Source organism: Ochotona princeps, chromosome 6 (assembly GCF_030435755.1).
Source record: "Ochotona princeps isolate mOchPri1 chromosome 6, mOchPri1.hap1, whole genome shotgun sequence".
Taxonomy (NCBI): Eukaryota; Metazoa; Chordata; class Mammalia; order Lagomorpha; family Ochotonidae; genus Ochotona; species Ochotona princeps.
The window spans coordinates 45,490,049-45,513,414 of NC_080837.1; the positions used below are offsets into that span (position 1 = coordinate 45,490,049).

The 23,366-nt window shown below is 57.9% G+C and overlaps 1 protein-coding gene and 1 long non-coding RNA gene across 4 annotated transcripts in view; one reads left to right on the top strand and one right to left on the bottom strand.

Moving 5' to 3' along the window:
• LOC131480559 (uncharacterized) overlaps positions 1 to 3,733 on the bottom strand; it is a 9,910-nt gene extending 6,177 nt beyond the window's left edge. Inside the window, exon 1 of the long non-coding RNA XR_009245627.1 lies at positions 2,505 to 3,733. This is a non-coding gene — a long non-coding RNA (uncharacterized LOC131480559). The remainder of the gene's footprint in view (positions 1 to 2,504) is intronic.
• Positions 1,764 to 23,047, top strand: ARHGEF40 (Rho guanine nucleotide exchange factor 40). 3 transcript variants are annotated; one of them, XM_058666139.1, is made up of 24 exons: positions 1,764 to 2,135; positions 4,512 to 4,709; positions 5,368 to 6,604; positions 6,736 to 6,894; positions 7,041 to 7,161; positions 7,683 to 7,779; positions 7,872 to 7,952; positions 8,088 to 8,204; positions 9,100 to 9,195; positions 9,283 to 9,398; positions 9,773 to 9,899; positions 13,956 to 14,078; positions 14,160 to 14,297; positions 14,724 to 15,337; positions 15,535 to 15,769; positions 16,001 to 16,087; positions 16,581 to 16,796; positions 17,336 to 17,506; positions 18,806 to 18,983; positions 20,933 to 21,037; positions 21,288 to 21,431; positions 21,898 to 22,040; positions 22,385 to 22,430; positions 22,585 to 23,047. In XM_058666139.1, the coding sequence occupies exons 1-23, from the start codon at positions 1,779 to 1,781 to the stop codon at positions 22,424 to 22,426; spliced, it is 4,902 nt and encodes a 1,633-aa protein (XP_058522122.1). In that variant the 5' UTR covers positions 1,764 to 1,778; the 3' UTR covers positions 22,427 to 22,430; positions 22,585 to 23,047. The 3 variants fall into 3 exon arrangements, with proteins under 3 accessions (XP_058522122.1, XP_058522123.1, XP_058522124.1); XM_058666140.1 differs by having other exon boundaries at positions 21,910 to 22,040; XM_058666141.1 differs by lacking the exon at positions 21,288 to 21,431 and having other exon boundaries at positions 21,910 to 22,040.
• Positions 23,048 to 23,366: the final 319 nt, after the last annotated feature.

Sequence of the window (23,366 nt, forward strand, 5' to 3'; positions counted from 1 at the left end):
ATCCCACTCCCTAGCTAAGGAAACTGAAAACTCCGCTGCCAAGTGGTCCCAGTTGGAATTGGAAGACCGGGTAAGGGAAGGTTCACACTCAACACTAAGAGTGTGCCAGCTGCACTGAGCCAAGTGCATAAAGTTCACGACACATCTTCCAGAAAAGTTTCTCCAGTGCTGACCTGGTAACTGGCTACTGGGCAGTATTTACAGAGTGGACACCAGGGGGTAGCACAGTCTCACTCTCCTGGCTCCCTGACACTAAGGCAAGAAAGCTGCAGAATGACTCCAGGATCCCATTAGCCGCAGTTGGAAAAAGCCTCATCTCTGCTAGCAAGACGGTCACTGCGGTTTGCGGCCCTAGATTGCGTTTGAGGCCATGGAACACAAGAGTTCTTTTCGCCTCCAAAAAGGATTTATTCTTTTTTTTTTTTTCCAGACCCAGCAGAGCAGAGCGGAGAAAGGGCGGAGTTTAGCATCCTGAGAAGGTGAGGTAAGAGCCATGACCTGGCTGCCCCCTCTGGCTGTTCCAACAACTCTGGTGGGGGGGGTGCAGCTACTCCTTCCGGTAGTAGGAGTCAGCTTTCCCCACCCTCCACCTTCAGTATGAAAGAAAGAAAGACATCTTCCACCGGCTGGTCCACTGCCCAAATTTTTGCCTGCCATAGGTAGGGCTGGGCCAGGTTGAAGGGGAGAGTCCAGAACTCAATCTGAGCTTTCCACGTGGGTGGTGGGGACCTGGTGCTACCTTCCAGAGTACACAACATTAGCTATGAGTTGCAATCTAAGCGGGGGGGGGGGGGGGGGGGGATGGAGGCGGGCTGGCGGCGCAGGGCAGGGAGAGTGGAATTCAGGCACTCCAGGAGACACACCCGGCTGCCCCCAAACTCTTGCCAGCCAAGGCAGGGCAGAGCGGCCCGTTACCTGGCATTCCTTTCTGTTACCTGGCATTCCTTCTCCTTGGCAATGCTCCCCCTTGGCATTGCCAACCTGTACCTCCATCTACCCAAGTCCTCCAGCCGCCCCATCCCCACCCCTAGCTTTCATTTCCTACCCAGACCCGGTTGGGGATGCTGGGCTTGGTGGTGGGGAAATGGAAGGGAGATAATGAAACTTGGACTTTGTTTACTAGCTCGCCCCAGCAGCCTGTGTACCGCCTCCGATCCTCCTAGCCACTGCCCTGAGCCTTTGCTGAGTCTGCGGCCTCCTACAAGAAGCAGGGTCTGGTAGCATCCAGTCCTGAGGTCTAGCTAGGGAACTGGTGCCTTTTCTAGAGAGATGGGGTTGGAGGGCCCCCGAATAGAAAACATGGCTCAAAGTGCATGCCCCTGTGGAAGTTCCTGAACCCGCGGCCTGCACGCCTCAGCTACCACATCTCGCCCCCTCCCCCCAATTCCAAGCTCCCACCGCGCCCTAATTTCCCCCGCCCCCGCCTTCCTGAGGCAGCACAGAGGAGCCCATTGTCGTGGTCTGGAGGGCTCGAGGCTGGAGAAGAAGATGGAAGGCGGGAGGAGGAGGGTGGGCAAGTCCCAGGGGAGTAGGGGAAGCCCCGGGTTTCTTGTTCCCCTCCGCGCGACCCAAAGTTGGTTGGAGTGAGGACCTGGGGATCCCCAGGTCAGATCCCGCCAAAGTCTGGTAGCCCAGCAGTGCGGAGGGTCCCCAGGGAGTTAGAGCCTGGATCCTTCCCGCCCTGGACAAACAACCCCTATCCTGGGCAGGAGCCGCGGGGAGGGGAATGCGCGCATGCCCCGCGTGGAAGCCGAACCCATCCCGCCCGGAGCCAGGCGATGGTGGGAAAAGAGTGGCGTCCACGGCCCGGGGGAGGAGGAGTGGGCTCCGAGGGTGAGGGCCCGGGCTGCCCACGGGAGGGCGGGGCGCCGAAGGCCGAGAGGTGTCGGGTGAGCCGGGCCGATTGGCTACGGCGGCGGCGGGGTCCCGCGCCGAGGAGGGGGCGGCGCCCGAGGGCGGGCCGGCCGTCTGGGCCCTCCCTGGCGAGGCCCCGCGGCCCGGGAGCCCGAGCGGCCACCGCGGCCGAAGCTGTCCCCCCGCCAGAGCCGGCCAGACGCGAGCGGCGGGAGGGAGGCGGCGGCGCCCGGCCCCGCCCGGCCGCCCGAGCGTCGGACGCGGCCCGGCGCCGAGCCATGGTGAGTCCCGCGGCGCGGCCCGCTCCGGGGGGCCCCAGCCCCGCGCCCCCTGCGCGGTGGAGCGCGTCTGCTGCTCCTCTCCCCCGCGCCTTTTCTTCCATCTGTCCGTCCTGCCCTGCTGTCCGGAGCTGTCCCCTCCGAGAACGACCCTCAGCCTCGCTCTTTTCCTGCTCCTCACCTCCCCAAACCCTGGGTCTCCCCCTGCTCCTTGAGCCACACGCCTTCTCTGCTCTGCGCTGTCCAGACCTGTGCCTTTCTCTAGTGGCTATCCCCTCCCCTCCCCATCTCGGTCTCAACTCCTTCCCCGCGGGAGACCCCTGCGGGTGGGTGGGTCCTGAAGCGGCCCGGTTTGGGGTCATGAGAACTGACCTGCCTGGAACCACCATTTTCCATCCCAGTCCCCAAGCCGGTGAGGGCAGGCCCACCCATCCGGCCCTGGGGGACCGGCCACAGCTGTGGCTTGGGCCGGGGCCAGGGGTATGGCCAAAGAGGGAAATTCCCGCAGAGAAAAGGGATTGCCTGGGGGGGGGGGTAATGGACAGATCGGAGAGAAGGGGGCGGCCCCACAGTGCCAGGGGGCAGACCCGAGACTGAGGCTATCAGGGAGAGAAAAGCGCCACAAGACCAGGAACCCAAGTGCTGCCCGGGAGCACTCCGGCTGCGGACGGCTGGGAGCGCCGGGAGCTCCCTGCAGGCGGCGGCAGCCCAGGGTGCAGGCAGCCCACCCCTCCAGGACAACATGCCGTGCGGAGCACTTGGACTCCAGAAGTACTCTCCGAAGCACCCCCTGCAAGAGTGGGCACTGCCAGGGAGGGTCGGGGTGCGGCGGCCGCCGGGGCGCTCGCTGCGGCGAGCCGAGGAGGCGGAGGAGAGGCGCTGCCTGCCAAGGGGCGCGCCCTCCTGGGAGTGGAGGAGGGGCAGAAGCACCACCCAGACCGCGGGTCGACCGAGGGAAGGGCACCCCCCTGGCAGAAAGGTTGGAGCGGAGAAGAAAGAAGAACTGGGCCAGGGAGAGCTGACTCAGTCTCTCTGGGCTCTTCTTAGGTCCCGGCCGGCTAGGAGGCCGGGTCCCAGGGCCGCCTCCAGTCCCAGACCCCTCCTCCCCTCCTGCCGCTGCCGTTTCCTGTGGCTGCGACTCTGGCTCAGCCATGAGCTCACCGCCCCTAATGGGTTGCAGCTGCCTGGCTGCTCCAGCTCCAGCTTTCCACCCCCACCCCCTCCTCCCGGCCTTGGAGCCGACCATGGCCCTCCAGGTCTCACCCCACCTCCTCCCGCCGCCCACGCGCGCTCCGGGGAACACTGAGGGGGTCTGTGTGCTCGCCCACACACTTTGGGTCGGGGTTGTGCGCTGGTGCTTTGCATGCCAGCCGCTGGAATGGCTGCCCTGGGCTGTGCAGAGCCGCGGGGACCAGCGGGCCGCTCTGGAATAAAATATGCAGTTTTTTGTCTGGGGCCTGGACGGGTGGAACGCGAGGTAAACACTGCACTGCACACCCCCCTTCGGTTTTACTGCGAAGGCACCTGGTGAAAGGCACTTCAAAGGCCATCTTGTAAGAGAAAGAAGCTTGGAAAAGAATTGCCCGAGGGCTGGAAATGGAAGGTGTCCCATAGATTTGCATGGGGAGGCAGGTCTGGATGAAGCCAGCCGAAGTCTTAGAGACTGGCCGCAGGTCAAGGTTGGCAGAGAGATGCCCCCTGGAAGGTTTAGGCTCAGGCATATGGTGCAGGCTTCCTCCCCCACATGTTGCTTTTGTAACCTTTCCCTCTTTCAACTGCCCCCACCCAGTTCTTTGTAACCTAATGCCTCCCTCTCCCGCTCCAGGAATGAGTGATTATTTTAGAACCACTGGGGTAGAGGGGTGCTGGGAAAGACCAGACACAGTCCCAGATGGTCTTCTGTCTTCCTGCTTCCTTCCCAGGGACCCACCCTAGGACAGAACCTACAGTGTCTTGGCTACTTGGCTTGGGGCTCTGTGGAGGAGACCCTATGAGAGGGTCTTGTGCAGTGGCTATGGGAAGCCCCTCACCCCTCCAGCCTCCTGGGCCAGCAGCTTAGTCTACGAATGACCCAGGAGTGCAGAGGGCCAGTGGTAGGGCCACCATCATGGCCAGGCCCAGAGAGTAGTTCCTGGCAGAGGCATCTACCACACACTGAGCACTGTGCACCCTGACCTCCGGTCTGACATCTTGGGCTCATTCAGGAACCATTTCCTGAATGTACCATTGTACCCTGAGGCTCCCCTGGCACTACCACCCTCCTCCTCCCCCCCGCAGGGGAGTGGGGTGTGGACGCATGGCCAGCAGCAAGCAGAGGAGCACTGGTGCCCTGCTTGGGTGTTCTCTAGGAAGACCGTAGCCTGGTGTTGTGTCTCCCAGGAGCCTGAGCCAGTGGAAGACTGTGTGCAGAGCACCCTTGCTGCCCTGTACCCACCCTTTGAAGCAACGGCCCCCACCCTGTTGGGCCAGGTGTTCCAGGTGGTGGAGAGGACTTACCGGGAGGATGCGCTGAGGTATACACTGGACTTCCTGGTTCCAGCCAAGCACCTACTTGCCAAGGTCCAGCAGGAAGCCTGTGTGAGTGGCCCTGCACCCCTGTTCTGTCTCCCCTCTGACCCACTTTCCTCACTTCAGAAACCAGCCAAGCTGACTAATCCCAGCCCCCATGGCAAAGCATCATCCCCTAATACTATACATACACACCCCAAGTCACTGAAGCTTCATTTGCTGACCACCCCCCGTCAACTGATCCTCAGAAATACAACCACTCATAGTGACACACACACGCCGCAGCAACCATTGGCCACCAAGCACGCTTTCCCTCAGTCCCCATTCCAGGCATCTAAGTACTCCTAGGACTTGGTCTCAGGACTCTGCCTCCTACAGTAATGGTTTAACAGAGACCTTTCACTTCTCCTCACAGAACCACCTGCTCAGAGTCTTTGATCCTCCTCCACCCCCGCCCTGTCCCATGCCACACCCCCCAGGCAATGGCACCTGCTGAAGTTTGTCTTCACAATGATTCAGTTCTTAGCCTTCCACACATGCAGTTAGCTTCCTGCCACCAGAAGGCTGAGTAGTCCCCATGTCTTCTTCTCTGTCATATGAATATCCCAAGGTAGCTCCTCCCTGTCCTCCTAGAATTGTCACCCACCAGGCAGAAAGCCAGACCTGTCTGTCTCCTGCTGGTGTTGTCTGTAGAGGCCTGAGCGCAGCCTCCTGCCTTTCTTCCCAGGCCCAGTACAGTGGATTCCTCTTCTTCCACGAGGGCTGGCCACTCTGCCTGCACGAGCAGGTGGTGGTGCAGCTAGCAGCCCTCCCCTGGCAGCTACTGCGCCCAGGAGACTTCTACCTGCAAGTGGTGCCCGCAGCAGCCCAAGCACCCCGCCTGGCACTCAAGTGTCTGGCCCCAGGGGGTGGACGGGTGCAGGAGCTGCCTGTGCCTCATGAGGCCTGTGGCTACCTGTTCACACCTGAGTGGCTGCAAGGCATCAACAAGGACCGGCCAGCGGGTCGCCTCAGCACCTGCCTGCTGTCTGCACCCTCTGGGATTCAGCGGCTGCCCTGGGCCGAGCTCGTATGCCCGCGGTTTGTGCACAAGGGAGGACTCATGGTTGGACACAGACCCAGCACATTGCCCCCAGAGCTGCCTTCTGGACCCCCAGGGCTTCCCAGCCCCCCACTACCTGAGGAAGCACTGGGCACCCGGAGTCCCGGAGATGGGCACAATGCCCCTGCAGAAGGACCGGAGGGCGAGTACGTGGAGCTGCTTGAGGTTACACTGCCCACGCGGGGGAGCCCGGCGGATACCCAGGGCTCCGAGGGCCTCTCCAGGACCAGGACTGTGCCCACCCGCAAGGGCGGCGGGGGCAAGGGCCGGCACCGGAGACACCGGGCCTGGATGCACCAGAAGGGCCTGGGACTTGGGGACCAGGCTGGGGCACGACCGCCCGGCGAAGGCAGCAGCACCAGTGTCTCCCCCGGGTCTCCGCCGGGGGCAGAGGCTCCCCCCGAGACGGCAGCTGGAGAAGTGCAGGAGCCTGCAGTGACTGAGGCACTTGCGGAACCCTCTGAATCATGCTCTGTGGTACTCATAGAGGCTGGGGGAGGAACAGGCCAGGGGACAGAAGGAACGCCTGGGACCCCGCGGAGAACTGGCAAAGGCAACAGGAGAAAGAAGCGAGCTGCAGGCAGAGGGGCTCCTGGCCGAGGTGGGGACAGTACACCACTAAGCCCGGGAGACAAGGAAGACAACAGCCCACGGGAAGCATGCGGGGCAAACCAGCGGGAGCCCCCAGAACAGGGGCCGAGCAAGGACGATCACGAAGGCTCTGGCAGGTCTGAATCTGAGCGGAAAGAAGAGCTCCAACCGGCAGATGACAAAGAGCCCCAGCCACCAGAAGCCCATAGGACTGCGGAAGAGGAAGCCAGAGAGAAGGAGCAGGAGGGGCCAGGCTTGGTGTGCTTGGCAGGTGAGGGGGCCGTGGGGAAGTGGGGGGCAGCGAGGCCTACACCTAACAGTTTGCTAGAGGAGCTAAAGCAAGCAGCTAGAGCCAGCCCCACTGGCGGCCCACAGCTCTCCCATGTGTGTGTGCGCGCGCAGGCCCTGAGGAACTCCTGTCAAGTCCTGAACCACTGCCCTTGGAGCCCGTGCAGGAAGCAGAAGGGGACAGCATTCCAGAAGAGGCACCCCAGACCTCCACCTCTGATGACCCTGACATAGCTTGGAACTTGATGGCATCTGGCTTCCTCATGCTGACGGGTCAGTGGGCATCCTTGGGGGAAGGGTTGGGCAGTTGGGGAAGGAAGAGGAGCTGAGGTGGGCTCCAGGGAGAGGCAGTGGGAAAGGGAGAAAGGTAGCCGAGAACTGCTCCCAGCCAAGACAGCCTAGCCATTTTGTGTCCTCAGGAGGGGTGGACCAGAGTGGGCGAGCCCTGCTGACCATTATGCCACCGTGCCCTCCTGAGGAGCCCCCACCCTCCCAAGACACACTGGGCACTGCTCTCCGTTACCTGCACTCACTGCTCAGGTAAGCACAGCCCCAGCCTGCCCTCCTTCCAGCCTTCCTGACCCTTCCCCTCCAGGTGACCACCTACAGTGGTCCTCAGAACCAGCACTGTTGACTTTCAGCAGCCTAACATGCTCCCTAGCTTAGCAGGACATTGTCTCATTCATTCAACAACTGTTTGTGGAGCCCTGAGGACCTACCAGGTGCCATGCTGCAGGCTGGCATTGAATACACATCTTTTCAGAGCACAGAAACCTTGACTTTCCCAACCTGGCTTCCTTGACCAATCCAACAGCCCAGACTCCTCGTTGTTAAGTCCCTGCCCCTTGGACACACACTCAGGTTTGGCCCTGTCCCTTCTCTTCCCATATATACCAGGAACTAACTTCTCGATGAGACAGTTACCCCTGAAACCAGATTGTGTGCCTGTGCCCTCCCCTTTCTGCCACCACAGCAAGCACATGTGCACACACGTGCACACACACATGTGCACATATACACACTCTGCAGCCCCGCTTCCTTGGTTGTTCCTGCTCCCACAGGCCCGATCTGCAGAGACTGGGGTTGTGTGTCCTGCTGGACCTTCGCAGGGCACCCCCGCTGCCTCCAGCACTTGCTCCTGTCCTGAGTCAGCTTCAGGTAACCAAACTCAGAGACAAGTGGGCCTCGCCGTCTTTCCTGGCCACCCGATGGCCCACAGGTTCAGAGCTGTTTTCCTTACCCCTCTGCAGGACACAGGAGACCCTCCCCTCATTCAGCAGCTGCTGATTCTCATACATGATGATGCTCCCATTGAACTTGGTGGATTTCAGGTTTGAGCCTCTCATTTTTGCCTAGTCCTCTTCATCTACAGTGGACAGGCAGGAGAAGGGCCAGAGGCCTGGGCTGGTCTTTGGATCCTTGAGCAGCCAGGCAGAAATCTCCTTCCTGCCTTCGCCTGTCTGCAGGGTGCTGAGTTGCTGTCAGAGAGTGAGCTGAAAAGAGTGGCCAGGCCAGAAGAGCTCCAGTGGGAGTTAGGAGGTCACAGGGACCTCTCTCCCAGCCACTGGGCAGAGATACATCAGGTAAGCTTCCCTCTCCACCTGTGTCCCACACTAGGACACTGGGAGCCAGGGATGACCCATCTGAGGACATTCTGGGAGAGAAGTGGACTGGGGATGTGATCATGGAGTTGGAGACAAAATGCTTTCCATTCTATTCAGCAAGTATCTATGACTCACAAGCCATCAGCCAAACACTGAGCACTGTGCCACTGGCTGCTTGAGAAGATAAGAGGAACAGGTCAAGCAAATTCTGAACATGATGCTGTGTGAAGTGGTTTTTTATTTTTTGTTTTTTGTTTTTTGTTTTTTGTTTTTGATGGAAGACACCTCATGAAATAAGTAGAGTGAAAGGTGACATCATTTATTTCTGGAAATCCCCGAGGGACAGGCAGACTGCCTTCTGGTTTTCTGTGACCTTGACAAGCCCTTTTACTTCACTCTGGAAACACACCAACACTCAGACTTGGAATCCTCATCTGCAAAGCACAGCATCATGCCAAGCTCTGCAAAGGTTCTGTCACTACTTTTGTCCCAGGAGTTGTTTAAGTGTTCTGAACTCCAGAAGAGAGAAACAAATCTGGTCTGGGCTGAGTATGGATCAGGGGTCTGTTACATGGTCTCTAGATTACACATTGGAGGGGCAGTGGCCTTGCACAGGCAGAAAGGAGGAGATGAGATAAGGACCCAACATAGAGAGAAAGGGACTCACATGCAATAAACTGTACAAGGCACCTGACCTGTGCAGATGCTGAACTGATACCACCTCTTTACCCACCAAAAACTCCTGGCTGATCCCCACCCTACTGCTGAGGAAACTGAGCATTCAGGGATATTTCTGGACCTACCCAACATCCTACAGAACTCCTCTGTAGAAGTCTCAGGTCCTTACTGTACTTTCCCTGCCTGTGACTTTCAGGAAGTGGCAAGACTGTGCCACCTGTGCAGGGGTGTGCTCGCCTCCATTCGGCAAGCCATTGAGGAGCTAGAAGAAGCCAAGGAGCCAGAGGGAGAGGTATGATGGGATGTGGGAAGTAGGGGATGCCACAGGGCTGGGGGCAGCCTGGCGGAACCCACCTGTCCACCACTGCCTATCCCTTAGGAGGCAGTGGGGATGCCCAAGCCCCTGCAGAAGGTGCTGGCAGATCCACGGCTGGCAGTACTACAGAGGGACGGTGGAGCCATCCTGATGAGGCTGCGCTCTACCCACAGCTGCAAGTACGAGGGATGAGTGGTGTGCAGAGTGGGAGGGATGGGAAAGGAAGATGGGGACACAGACGAGGACTGCCCATCAGCCAGCGCTGTCAGTACAGCCTTGCTGCACGGGCATCTGGCACAATATCATGCTTTGCCTCTCTCCACATCCCCCCCACCCTGCGTGCTAGTTACCAATGCAAATGAGAATTCCAAAGATTGGAAATGTCATGTCCCTTGGCCAAGGTCAGTGGGGACATGGAAGAGTTAGGATTCAAATCCAGACCATAATCTGGTCATTTAAGTCACGCCTCCCCACATGCTTGCATGCCTTGGAGGCAATGTGAGGATAACAGATTGCAACTAAGGCAAAGGCTCATTTTCCCCTCCTTCTCCAGGCTGGAGGGTCCTGGCCCAGCCACACTGTATCAGGAGGTGGATGAGGCCATTCACCAGCTTGTGCGCCTCTCCAACCTGCATGTGCAGCAGCAGGAGCAGCGGCAACGTGTGCACCGACTGCGGCAGGTGAGCCAGGACCCCACCCCTTCCTGCTTCTTCCTCAGCTTAGGAGTCTGGCCTCCTGCACACTCTTTCTATATAATTTTCTTTTTAAAATTATTTACATAGTTGGAAGGGATACACGCCCATGTGGATATCTGATTAGGGTACGGAGGTCAGGTACAGAGGAAGGTGGGTGAGACAAATATTTCCCTTTTTTTTTCTCTGTATGGGAAGGGAAGAGGGGCACTCCTTGCTGTCAAACTGCATCAGCACACTGGGGAGGAGGAGTGGTCCATTGATGACACCAGAGACCCCAAAGTGGGGTAGAGTATTCCGAGGGTATTACCTGAGTGGTTTTGATAGCTTGGGATGACATTGGCTTTGTTGCACCGTTACACCAGGGTTATGAAAATCTTTCCAAGGTCTGCTGGCTGACCAAGTCCACCTGAGTGCATCCACAGGCCTAGGAACATGTTTCAAAGCTTGGCCAGGAGAGTGCTCCAACCTGTTCTGTTCCATCCTCTGAATGAGGTGCTTGAAGTGTTCTGCTGGCCTAGATAATGTGGGAGTGTCATGTCCCCTGTGTCCACTGTGCAGGCATCAACAACTGAGGAGGCCCAGTCCTGATACATGTACTCTAAGCTCAGGCCACATCTATTGTGATTTTCCTGCAGCTCAGGTTTGAGTTAGCTATATGGCAGTGCCAAAGGAGCCTTGGTTGGTCCCAGATAGCCAGTACCCCACCATCCCCGCTGGCGGCTGTGCCACACATCTGTCTCGGCGGCATGCGATGTGCCCCTGCCACGCGGAGTCTTGCTTGCCTGACATGACATGACTTGACCATTGTGTGCGTCAGCCAGTGCAGGGCCAGGTTTGGTCCATCCAGCAGGGGAGTGCCCACAGTTCCTCTACCAGGCCTACTCCCACCCCCAGATCTTGTGCCTGCCAGAGGGTACTGCAGTCCAGTCTGACATGACTCACACCCAGTCCTGGCACTTACCAGCTGATGCTATAGCCTAACCCAGCTGACCCACACTCACTCTGGCTCTTGTGTGTGCTAGTAAGTACAGCAACCTAGCCCTGCCTGGCCCATCCCCAGACTGGCTTGCCTGCTGACCCAGCTCTCATGCAGCTGGAAGCAGCAGCCCAACAAAGGAGTCCTCAAAGTTCCCCTACCAATCTCCCTCCCAGCCCCGGGTCCTGTGCATGCCATCAGGTACTGTAGCCTAGTTTGAGATGACCCACCCCCAGTCTGCATTCACCAGTAGATACTATATTCTGGCCCAGCCTGGTCCACCCTCAGCCCTCATGTGAACTGACAGGTGTTGAAGTCCAACTTGGCCTGGCAGTGCCCCATCCTAGTTCATCCAGTGTGTGCTGTGGACTGGCCCAGCCCGTCTCACCCTGAGACTTGATTCACACATATGTCAATGAATGCTGCAACCTGGCCTGCCCCCAACCCCACCTCATGTGCTCACTAATGGGAGCTGCAACCTAGCAGAGGAGATCGCTAAGTTCCCCTGTCAGGCTGCTCCCAGCCCTGAATCTCACATGTGCCTGCAAGTGCTGCAGCCCAGTCTGACAAGGCTGGCACCCAGTCCTGATACTCACTGGCAGGTACTACAGTCTATTCCAACCTGTTCCAAACCCATTCTGTCTCTTGCCAGCATCAGCAGGTCCTGCAGCCTAGCCCAGTCTGGCCTGCCACCCATACTCTGCCAACAGAGGCCTTGCCCAGCCCAGTCTACCCCACGTCCCAGCTGTCAGGCTCACCAGTAGGAGCTGCAACCTAGCACAGGAGTTCCCCAAGTTTCCCTACCAGGCCCATTCCCAGTCCTGGATCTTGCACATGCTGGTGAGTGCTTCAGCCTAGCCTGGCATGGCCCACCCATGGTCTCAGATCTCGCTGGTGGGTGTTACACCCACACCCTGCCCTGGATCTCAGGGGATGCTGAGGCCTGGCCCAGCCAAGCCTGCCCCTAGACCCAGCCCACACAGATGCTGATGCTGATGAGTGCTATAGCCTGGCCTGGCTTGGCCCTCTCCCAGCTTCCCACTTTTGTACCCTCAGGGGAAGGAACCCCAAGTTCCCCTATCAGGCCTGCTCCTAGCCCCACATCTCATCCATGCTGGCAGGTGCTGCAACCCTGCTTGGCTCGGTCTACCCTCAGTGTTGGCCTTTGTTTGTGCTAGAAAGTGCTGCAGCCCTGCCTTCTTCCAGCCCCAGTTCCCACAAATGTCAGGTGGGTTCCACAGTCCAGCCTGACTTGGCCAGTCACCACCCCCACCCCTTAGCTCTTCATGCAAACTGACAGGTGCTGTAATCCCACAGAAGTGAGCCCACAATTCTCTTATAGAATCTGGCCCCAGATCCTGTTCTTTTGCATCCTAGTGAGTGCTGTCGTCCAACCTGACATGGCTCATCTCTGCTCTAATACTTGCAAGTGGGTACTGTGGCCTAGCCCAGCTAAGCGTGTCCCCAGGCCCAGTTTTTTTTTAAGCCAAGCTATTTTTTTTAAAAAAGATTTTTTTCAATTGGAAAGTCAGATTTTTTTTTAAAGATTTATGTATTTTATTACAAAGTCAGATATATAGAGAGGAGGAGAGACAGGAAGATCTTCCGTCCGATGATTCACTCCCCAAGTGAGCCGCAACAGCCGGTGTGCGCCGATCCGAAGCCGGGAACCTGGAACCTCTTCTGGGTCTCCCACGCAGGTGCAGGGTCCCAAGGCTTTGGGCCGTCCTCTCCTGCTTTCCCAGGCCACAAGCAGGGAGCTGGATGGGAAGTGGAGCTGCCGGGATTAGAACCAGCGCCCATATGGGATCCTGGGGCTTTCAAGGCGAGGACTTTAGCCGCTAGGCCATGCCGCCGGGCCTGGAAAGTCAGATTTATAGATAGATGGAGAGACAGAAAGATCTTCCGTCCACTGATTCACTCCCTAAGGCCCGGAATGCCAGCCTGCTATTGTCTATTTTTCTCCCAGCAGTGTAATGCCTAGGTACAAGGCAACCTGGGCAGTTGCCTAAAGTTGAAGATCCCCTGCACACTGTTTTGCACTGAAACTATGCCCTGTCCCACCCATCCCTCTCTCCTTGCCTCCCCTGCAGTGGGTCATGGATTTATCCAGGGCATGGGGTCATCTCAGCAGGAGAGGTAGAAAGCCAGGTCTCCCCCTCCCCTGCTTCTTACACTTGATCAAGGCTCCTTAAAGAGTGTGAGAGATGTGCAGGTGCCCCCCAGGGGGTGGTTCTGGAAGGAGCTAAATGACTGGAGTGCCTACTTGCTTAGCTTGAGAGCAATCAGTGTCTGTTTTTGCCAATTCTAACTACGTAAGCACAGGTGCTTCTTCAACGCCTTATCTGCTGTCACTCCGCATCAGCAGCTGGGGAGTCCCACCTGCTTCCACCTTGGATGTATAGGGCCCTGGAAGCCCCCAAGTGGGACCCTGGCTCCCCTGCGAGGAAGGTTCAGAGACGACCTAGCTTCTTTGAACCGTAACTTCTCTCCTGAGGTTAAGCACCTCACAACGATCTTCATTCTACAGTAGATGGGGTGGGGGAGGTCTTTGAAAATCACACGTGCACCTTACTCAATGACCCTCATCCAGCCTTCGGTTCACAGCAGTTTTATCTACTCACCCTCCAGGGATAGCCATGGAACTCTAACCCACCTTCCTCCGTGTTCCAGCTCATCTCTTTCTCTGGTGATTTTTTTTTTCCTTAAGGATTTATGTATTTGAAAGGCAAAGTTAAGAAAGAGACAGGAAGGGAGAGATCTTTCATCCACTGGTTCACTCTCTAAATAAACACAACAGCCAGAACTGAGTCAGTCTGAAACCAGGAGCTTCTTCCGGGTCTCCCATGTAGGTGCAGAGACCCAAGGACTTGAGCTATGCTCCACTGCTTTCCCAGGCACATCAGCCGGGAGCTAGATTGCTAATGGAACAGCTGGGACTAGAATCAGTGCCTATAGAGGATGCTAGCATCTCAGGCAGTGGCTTTAACTACTTTGCCACCACACTGGGGCCTGGAGTTCAGCCTTCCCACTACTCAGTCTCCTCCTCATTCACTGTCCACCAGGTGATGCAGTGGCTCTCGGGCCCTGGGGAGGAGCAGCTGGCCAGCTTTGCCATGCCCGGGGACTCCCTGAATGCTTTGCAGGAGACGGAGCTGCGATTCCGGGCTTTCAGCTCTGAGGCTCAGGTGAGCTGGGGAGCAGGGAAGGCAGGGGCGGACTGGCTGTGAGAGAGAGGCCTGGGTCTGAGCATAGCCTCCCTCGCCCAGGAGCGCCTGGCCCAGGCACGGGAGGCTGCAGAGGAAGACGCCGCTTCCCAGAAGGTGCTGGATGTCTTTGAGCAGCGGCTGGAGCAGGTTGAGAGTGGGCTCCATCGGGCCCTGCGGCTCCAGCGCTTCTTCCAGCAGGTGCGTGCAGAGCCTCTGCCTTCTGCACCTGTTCCCTTCCTCTCTTCCGCCTGGAGCAGCTGAGCCAGGTCCTCGCTTAGAGTCCTTGGCTGTGGCTCAGCTCTGCCCCCTACCTGCAGAATGACTTAGTACAAGCTCTGCTTGTGCCTCTAGCAGAGACTGAGACAATCTGTGAGAGGGCTCAGACGCCTGCCCCTCTCCTGCCCCTGGGGATTCCCATTAGCTGCTTCTTTCTGAGCCCCGTGTCGCCATATCAATTGCAGCCGACATACTTACTGAGACAGGGGACACTGGAGACAGAGAGGGTGACCCGCATTGGGATGCTGTCCAGTCGGAGAAAGGAGCTGCTAGGAGCCACATTTGGAAGCAGCCCCAGGCCCTCACCTTCTCTCTCTCTCTCCCTCTCCAACCCTCCTGGCATTGCAGGCACACGAGTGGGTGGATGAGGGCTCTGCAAGACTGGCAGGAGCAGGGCCAGGTCGAGAGGCTGTGCTGGCAGCCCTGGCCTTGCGGCGGGCCCCAGAGCCCAGCGCTGGCACATTCCAGGAGATGCGGGCCCTGGCCCTGGACCTGGGCAGCCCAACCGCCCTGCGAGAGTGGGGCCGCTGCCGAGCTCGCTGCCAGGAGTTAGAGAGGAGGATTCAGCAACAGCTGGGAGAGGAGGCGAGTCCTCGAGGCCACCGGCGCCGGCGGGCAGACAGTGCCAGCAGTGGAGGAGGCCAGCGGGGACCCCACAGCCCCTCGCCCAGCCTCAGCTCCCTGTTGCTGCTCCCTGGTAGCCCGGGGCCACGGGCAGCCCCATCTCATTGCTCCCTGGCCCCGTGTGGGGAGGACTCTACCGAGGAGGGCCCAGAGCTGGGCCTGGACACAGAGGGCAGGCCCCCAAGGGCGGTGCTAATCCGAGGCCTAGAGGTGACCAGCACTGAGGTGGTAGACAGGACGTGTTCTCCGCGGGAACATGTGCTGCTGGGCCGCGCCGGGGTCCCTGATGGGCCCTGGGGAGGAGGCACCCCTCGAATGGAGCGCAAGAGAAGCATCAGGTGAGAGCCGGATCCAGCAGGTGCCTAGAGGCACAGCTAACCAATCCTCCCAGCAAGGGTGAAGGGGAGGGGAGGGCGGAGTCCACCAGGGGTGGAGGGCGGAGTCCACCAGGGGTGGAGGCCGTGGCTTCCTCCTGCGCACCCCATGAGTGAAACCTCCTCTGCCCCACCCGGCCCTGCCCATGTTGCACCTGCAGCGCCCAGCAGCGTCTGGTGTCTGAACTGATTGCCTGTGAGCAGGAGTACGTGGCCCTATTGAGCGAGCCAGTGCCGCCGCCTGGACCTGAGTTGAGCCCCGAACTGCGGGCCACCTGGGCGACCGCCCTGAGTGTGCGGGAGAGGCTTCGCAGCTTCCACCGGACGCACTTCATGCGGGAGCTCCAGGGCTGTGCTGCCCATCCGTTGCGCATTGGCGCCTGCTTCCTCCGCCACGTAGGTGATCCTCCATGCCGCCCGCTTCGTGCGTGCCTGCTCTGCTGCACCCCCGCATGACCCACAGTCCTCAGGACCACTACTTCCCCTGCACCCCAATCCCTTTCTTAGTGGGAAGCTCAGTGCTCCCTGGAGGCCTCTCCCTCCTCTGGGCTGCAGTGAGGATGAGGAGGAGTGCGGGGTGGAGGGAGGCCTTCTCAGGATGCCTTACCCCTTTTCCTTTCCTCCCAGGGGGACCAGTTTAGCCTGTATGCCCAATACGTGAAGCAGCGGCACAAACTGGAGCAGGGCCTGGTGGCACTCAGCCCCCCAACCAAGGTAACCTTTCTCCAGGGTGAAGGAGACTCAAGAACCCACCCCCACCCAAAGCCCCAGGGTTAGGGGAAGGAAGGAGGGAAAGAAAGTTCTCCTGGGGGTGCCCAGTGCAGGCCCAAGAAGTGCTGGAGGCGGGACAGGTGCTGCCAGGTGTGCCCTGGTCTGATGCACCTAAGGTACCCTCGGCAAGAGTTGGTTCCTCTGGGGGCCACTCTTTGCCAACAAAGACTCAATTCACAGAGTGCGCTGGGTACCCAGAGATCACAGCATGAGATGTGACCATGACTGTCACAGTGAAACACCAGACAATAGCTTGGGGATATGGCAAGCAATTGCATCTCCTACAGGCCCTCTTCCAGCTTGCTTTTCTAGCTATAGGGAGACACCCTACAGCCTGCAGGCTTGATCTACACCCAGTAGTCCCCCACAACTTCCCCCCAATACACACCACCAGCTAAGCCCTCATCGGCCTCATGTTTGTCTCTTCCCAACCTAGGGCTCCACAGAGGGTGGCCCTTGCCTGCCACGGGCCCTGCAGCAGCCTCTGGAGCAGCTGGCTCAGTACACACGGCTCCTGGAGGAGCTGCTGAGGGAGGCTGGGGCAGAGCCAAGCTCAGAGCGCCAGGCCCTGGGGGCTGCCATGCAGCTGCTCCGGGAACAAGAGGTGCGCGGCCGGGACCTCCTGGCAGTGGAGGCCGTGCGAGGCTGTGAGGTAAGGCCAAGGCCAGGGTGCCAGCCTCGCTACACCTGCCCACGTCTCTGGGCAGACGTGGGGTGTCAGACCCATGGTCAGAGGGTCTCAGGCTGTGACTTCTAACTGCCCCAACCTCACCTGGGTCTCACCCACCTTCCCATCTCTTCCTGTGCGCTCCTGGCCCTTCCCTAATTCCTAGCTTCCCGTCCACTTGTGAATACTTTCTCTTCGCCTTCCAGGAATAAGCATATTTCTACACACACACACACACACACACACAGACTCGCTTGAGTTCTCTGCTGCTTCTCTTCCTGGATCCACAGCTTCCTCACATGGCTGTAAGCCCTGCTACGCAATGCCCCTCTCCAGGGGAGGGCTGTGTGGTTGGGCCAGTGTACTGTGTGCATGGTGCCTGCGATGACAGGTGGCTTCATTATGGTCCCAGGACATCCCTGATCTCCCTCCTCTGCCTGTGAGTCAGTGCAGTCGGCCCCTGACCTCTGTGAAAGCCCACGCAGAGGGCCAGGGGGCCATGGACTTGCCCTGCCCTTCCCCAGGTAGATCTGAAGGAGCAGGGCCAGCTCCTGCATCGGGACGCCTTCACAGTCATCTGCGGCCGGAAGAAGAGCCTGCGCCACGTCTTCCTCTTCGAGCACCTCCTCCTGTTCAGCAAACTCAAGGGCCTGGAGGGCGGCTCTGAGACCTTCGTTTACAAACAAGCATTTAAGGTGTGGGAACTACAGCAGGAAGGTGGGGCCACGGGGAGGAAGACTCCTTGAGAATTCAGGGCTGCCCTGGAAATGCAGCCCTAATCCCACCACGTTAGATTCTAACATGACCAGTTGCAGAAGCAGGGGCAGGGCCCAGGAGGTGGAGGGGAAGGGAGAGGATGGAGGCCTTGCCAGGGGCATTCCTCTTGCTCATGAACACGTAGGCGTTCCCCACCTAAGCACACAGGCCCTCCCTCCCTGTGCACTGTGGGGTTGGAAGTCTCTGGGTAGCAGGAGGAAAGATACCACAGGTAAGTTGTTTCCAAAAAGTCATAGAAAACAGGATTAAAAATATGTTTATTTGAATGCAAACCATTTTGAAAGCCGTGCATACAAGGAGTTTTCAAAAAGGTCTTATGAAATGCACGTGATGAAAAATTCTTGGCTTTCAACAAGTTTGCACTGAAAAATAACCATTTTCAAAAACACTAGATATATTCATTTGAAAGGCAGAGTCACAGAGGGAGAGACGAGAAGGATTTCTATTCCTCTGCTGAATCACTCCCCAAATGGCTGCAACAGCTGGGGCTGGGCCAGGCTGAAGCCAGGAACCTGGAACTCCATCCAGGTCTCTGACATGGGTGCAGGGGCCCAAGCACCCAGGCCATCTTTCATTGCTTTTCCAGGCTATCAGCAGGGAGCTGGATTGGAAGTGGAGCAGTCTGAGCTCAAACAGGTGCCCATATAGAATGCTGGTGGCATAGGCGGTGGCTTAACACACTGCACCACAGCAGCAGCCTGTAAACTTATCCTTCATCCCCTTTTCTCTTTTTTTCTTTTTTGGAATATCCTTGTATATAGCTCAACCTGAACAAACTAAAAAACCCAAGAAGAGAGAGAGGCTGGCTCTAGGGAAGTGGCTTTGGTACCCAAATCCATGCCCCCTAGTAATCTGTGGTCCCCAATCACAGAGTGTGGGATGACTATGTGGTCTAGCCTTGGTGCCTCACGCCCACTGCAGCTCCCCAGTGGGAACACAGCAGAGAGCTAGAGGCTTAGGAGCACGGGTGGGGGTCTGCATCCTGTGTTGGGTTAGCTGTGAGAAGCCCGTGGGCCACCTGCTTTGTGTCTCTCGGTTTCACCTCCACTTTTGCTCACAGAGGCCAGGACAACTGAACAGACAGAACTTGATACATGGCAGGGAATGAGCACTTAGGCGCAGCAGCTGGGCACCAGGTTGAGAGCCAAGGCATGCCCACATGGTGCCACCTAGGCGGGACCGGGCCATCTCCACCTCTCCCCTCTGCCCTCCCCCAGACTGCCGACATGGGGCTCACCGAGAACATCGGGGACAGCGGCCTCTGCTTTGAGCTGTGGTTCCGCCGGCGGCGCGCACGAGAGGCATACACCCTGCAGGCCGCCTCACCGGAGGTCAAGCTCAAGTGGACCAGCTCTATTGCCCAGTTGCTGTGGAGACAGGCGGCCCACAACAAGGGTACCGGGGCAGGGCATGCTGGGCACCTGGGATGGTGGCAGGTGTGTGGGGGGGATCTGGGGGAGACTGGGGAGCCTGAGGAAGGAGGACTTGCGAGGAGTGTCAAGGTGTAGCTTGAGAGATGACTGCTGAGACGAGGAGACTAGTCTTCCGAGGTTGCAGAAAAGCAGAAAGCTGTTTGACCTCAGGAAAACTGGAGTGAACAGCTGGGCACGGGCAGGTGAGACAGCAGGTGCTGGGCAGGATGAAGCACAGGTGCCACGACTTGCTCTGAGACATGAACTAGTTACTTGGTTGGTTTAGTTTCTGAGGTGTTTGTTGGAGGAGGGTCTAGGGGTTTTAATTTTTTAAAAAGATTTATTTACTTTTATTGTAAAGTCAGATATACAGAGGAGGACAGATAGAGAGGAAGATCTTCCATCTGATGATTCACTCCTCAAGTAGCCATGACAGCTAGAGCTGTGCTGATCCAAAGCCAGGAGCCTCTTCCGGGTCTCCCATGCGGGTGCAGGGTCCCAAGGCCTTGGGCTATATTCTACTGCTTTCCCAGGCCACAAGCAGAGAGCTGGATGGGAAGTGGGGCTGCCAGGATTAGAACTGGTGCCCATATGGGATCCTGGCGCGTTCAAGGAGAGAACTTTAGCCACTAGGCTACCGTGCTGGGCCTAGGGTTTGAATTGTAATTATCTGAATTCCCCTTATCTGAAAAACCAAATCACGACATCACAGTGTCACAGGGACGATTCAATCAGGTGATATGCAGGGTAGCACTTCGTAGCCGTTACCATGTGTGAGATGTGAGGATTTTAAATATATCCATTTATTTATTTGAAAGAGTCAACCGTCCATCCATCGGTTCACTCCTCAGACAGCCGCAATGGCCAGGGCTGAGCCAGGAGGAGGCCAGGAATTCCATCTGGGTCCCTCGTGTGAGTGGCAGGGACCATCTCCCACTGCTCCCCCAAGCACATTAGCAGGGAGAATATGGGGCGTTAGCATTCTGGTGAACACCAGCATCCTGAGCAGCACCTTCACCTCTGGGCCACAACAATGCCCTCTGCACGGTTTTGTTTAAAGGTTTCTTTCTTTTTCAAGATATATTCATTTTTATTTGAGAGACAGATTTACCAAGAAAGAAGGAGAGACAGAGACATAACTTCCATCTGCTGATTCACTCCCCAAATGGTCATAATGGCCAGAGCTGGACTGGTCGGAAGCCAGGAGCCAGAAGCCTCCTTTGGGTCTCCCATGTGGATGCAGGGAGACAAAAACTTGATCCATCCTCCACTGCTTTTCCCATACGCAAGGGAGCTGGATCAACAATGGAGCAGTCAGGACATGAACCAGCATCCAAACGGGATACCGATGCCACAGGTGGAAGATAAGCTTGCTAAGCCACTGCATGGGCCAATGATCTATTTCTTTGAAAAGCAGTGTGACGGAAAGAGAATGAAAGAGAAATCTTTCATCTGTTGTCTCACTTCCCAAATGGCGACAACAGCCAGGGCTGGGCCAGGCCAAAGACCCAGGAATTCCACCCAGAACTCCCATATGAATGGCAGGAACCCAAATACTTGGGCCAATACCTGTAGCCTTCTCAGGCACATTAGCATGAGGCTGGGTTGGAAGCAACTAGCCAAGACAAGAACTGGCGTGTTCCAGCATGATGTCAGCATTGCAAACGGCAGCTTAGCCTGCTGCACCACCACTCCAGTCCTGCACAGTGCTCTTAATGCCCAAGATCAAGGGAGGAAGCAGGGTGCCATGTTAGAAGCTGGGCGTCTGGGAGGCTCCACGCATAGGATGCAGCAGATGGGAGGAAGCCACAGGCGGCTGTCCACATGCATGTCACGACAGCAGAGGGATGGGAGGCAAGGTGGGCCCTGGCACGGCGTGGGGTGCTCTGTGTGGCACAGGTAGGGGTTGCTCACAGGGTCCCTGTTCCCTAGAGCTCCGTGTGCAGCAGATGGTCTCCATGGGCATTGGGAACAAACCCTTCCTGGACATCAAAGCCCTGGGGGAGCGGACACTGAGTGCCCTGCTCACCGGAAGAGGTGAGCACTGTGGTGCTGGGGGAAGCCCTCGGAAGCCAGGCCCTTGACCACAAGGGGCCCTGGCAATGGAGAAGTCTGGCAGACGGGAAAGGGAACAAATGGGCATCTCTTCCCTAGGATCCATGGGACTGACTGGGGTCCCTCCCTGGGGGGTGGGGAGGGGCAGACTGAGCACCATTCCAATGAGCCGGGAGGGGTCTTACACACCAGCACCCCACCCTACCCCGCCCCAACCCCCCACTCTCTACAGCCGCCCGCACCCGGGCCTCGGTGGCCGTGTCATCCTTTGAGCATGCCGGCCCCTCCCTTCCCGGCCTCTCACCGGGAGCCTGCTCCCTGCCCGCCCGCGTCGAGGAGGAGGCCTGGGATCTGGACGTCAAGCACATTTCCCTGGGTGAGGCCCCTGGCCAGGGGTGGCTCCCACAGCTGGGGTCATCACGGCAGATGTTCAGGCTGCTTGCTGCTGAGCAATGCCTTTTTCTAGCCAAGGAGCCCAGCTGCCATGAAACTGTGTACAACCTCCCCACTGCTAAAGGAGCCTCCTGTCTGGTTGCTAGGGTGATGCTTACAGCAGCCTGTTGCTAAGAAGCACTTCCTCTGTACCTCTCTTTCTAGCTCTCCTTGGGTTTCCATGGAAACCATCTCAGCTCCCCGTTGTATCCTCCTGGTCCACCACCGTCTCTCCTTGTTTCCTGTCGCTTCCTCCCTGGTTGCTTTAATGATGCTGCTGACAGTTACCTGCCTCTTGGTAGGGGGGTTCACTTGCTACCCGGATTGCTATGAAGCTTGTTCTTTCCTGATGGAGCAGCTTGGCGCTTAAGGTCCCCCAAAAGGCATCCCGTACCCTGCTCTCATCCTAGCTTCCCCTCCAGCCCCAGAAACACTTGACTCTTCTGGAGATGTGTCCCCAGGACCAAGACACAGCCCCAGCCTGCAACCGCCCCACCCTGGGAGCGACACTCCCACCCTGGCCAGTGGCGGAATCTCAGGGCTGTCCCGGCAGGTAAGTGCCTGCGATGAGGCTGGGAATGGGTGACCCCCTTTGGTGACTTGCTGATGATTCAAGCAGAGAAGAGGTGGCAGAAGAGTTGGGGTGCAGGGGACAAGCTGGAAGGGACCAGAGATGCTGTTCTTCCAGCTGAGGCTATACTGGATTTACTGTTCCCAAGGCCAGAGGAGAGAGGAAACCATTCACAGGCAGCGTGCTGCTAGAGTGGATCAAAGGGGGAGAAAGCCAATGACCTGCCTGGGACTTGGGTTAGATTAGCAAAACTCAGAAAGTGGAGGGGCGGAGCGAAGGTAATGAAAGAGTCTGTCAGCGAAGCAGCCGCACCTTCTCCCCCTCAGTGTCACACCCGAGCCCTGAGTGACCCCACCACGCCTCTGTGACCTGGTAAGCCACCAGCAGCCCCCTCTCTCCTCCCCGCGGGGACCGCCACACACAATACTGCTTCCTCTTGCATGCACCTGCCTCCTCTTGCTCCCCCCATCCCTAGTGCTGGGGACTCCTTCCCTTTCCCAACCCTCCCCCTCTTCTCTCCTGGCAGCCCCTGTTCCCTGCACACTGTGGGCCAAAAAGGCAGCAGGACCCGAGGGCAGGCCGGAAGAGCCCACAACACCTTCCCTCTGCCGAAGAGGAGGTGTGCAGGCCACAACCATCCCTGGCTGCACGGCGGCCACTAGCTCTCCCCAGCTCAGTGCCTTCTGACGACGACATGGCCAGAGCCAATACGATCGCTTGCCTTCAGACCCTGGGGCAGGACAGCACCCCTCTTCCTGTCCTGCCCCACCCAGGGGGACACTCGCGTTCCCAGGCTGGCTTGCTTCTCCTCCTGTCACCCCAGCCCAGCCTCTCTGCCCCAGGAGGTCTTGGTGACTCATTTCCCGGAGTCACAGGGAATGGAACTCTGTGGACCATTACAGGGGGGTGGGCTAGTAACAGCAGACTTTATATATGTAATTACCATTACTATAATACTATTGTTACATTAAATGTATTTACTCACTTTGCCTCAATGAGTTAGCGCTATCCTGAAGGTTGTGGCTATATGACTAACTGGAGCAGGTCCCCGGGTGAACCAAGGATCGTAACAAAATGTACCATCCCTCTCTCCCCAGGAAGCAGGTGTGTGTGGGGGGGGAGAGGTGACTCCTCCACTGTGGCTCCCAGCTTTCCACTCCCACTCTGCACCTATATCTGGAGACTGAACCTGCCACAGACCAGCTGGGGTCCAGTTCAGTCTAGCAGTTCTCAAAATGAGGCTGCCCAGGGCACAGTGCACAGGAGCCCGTGAGGCTACTTCATGTTACCTCTCTAGGAGCTGGCAAA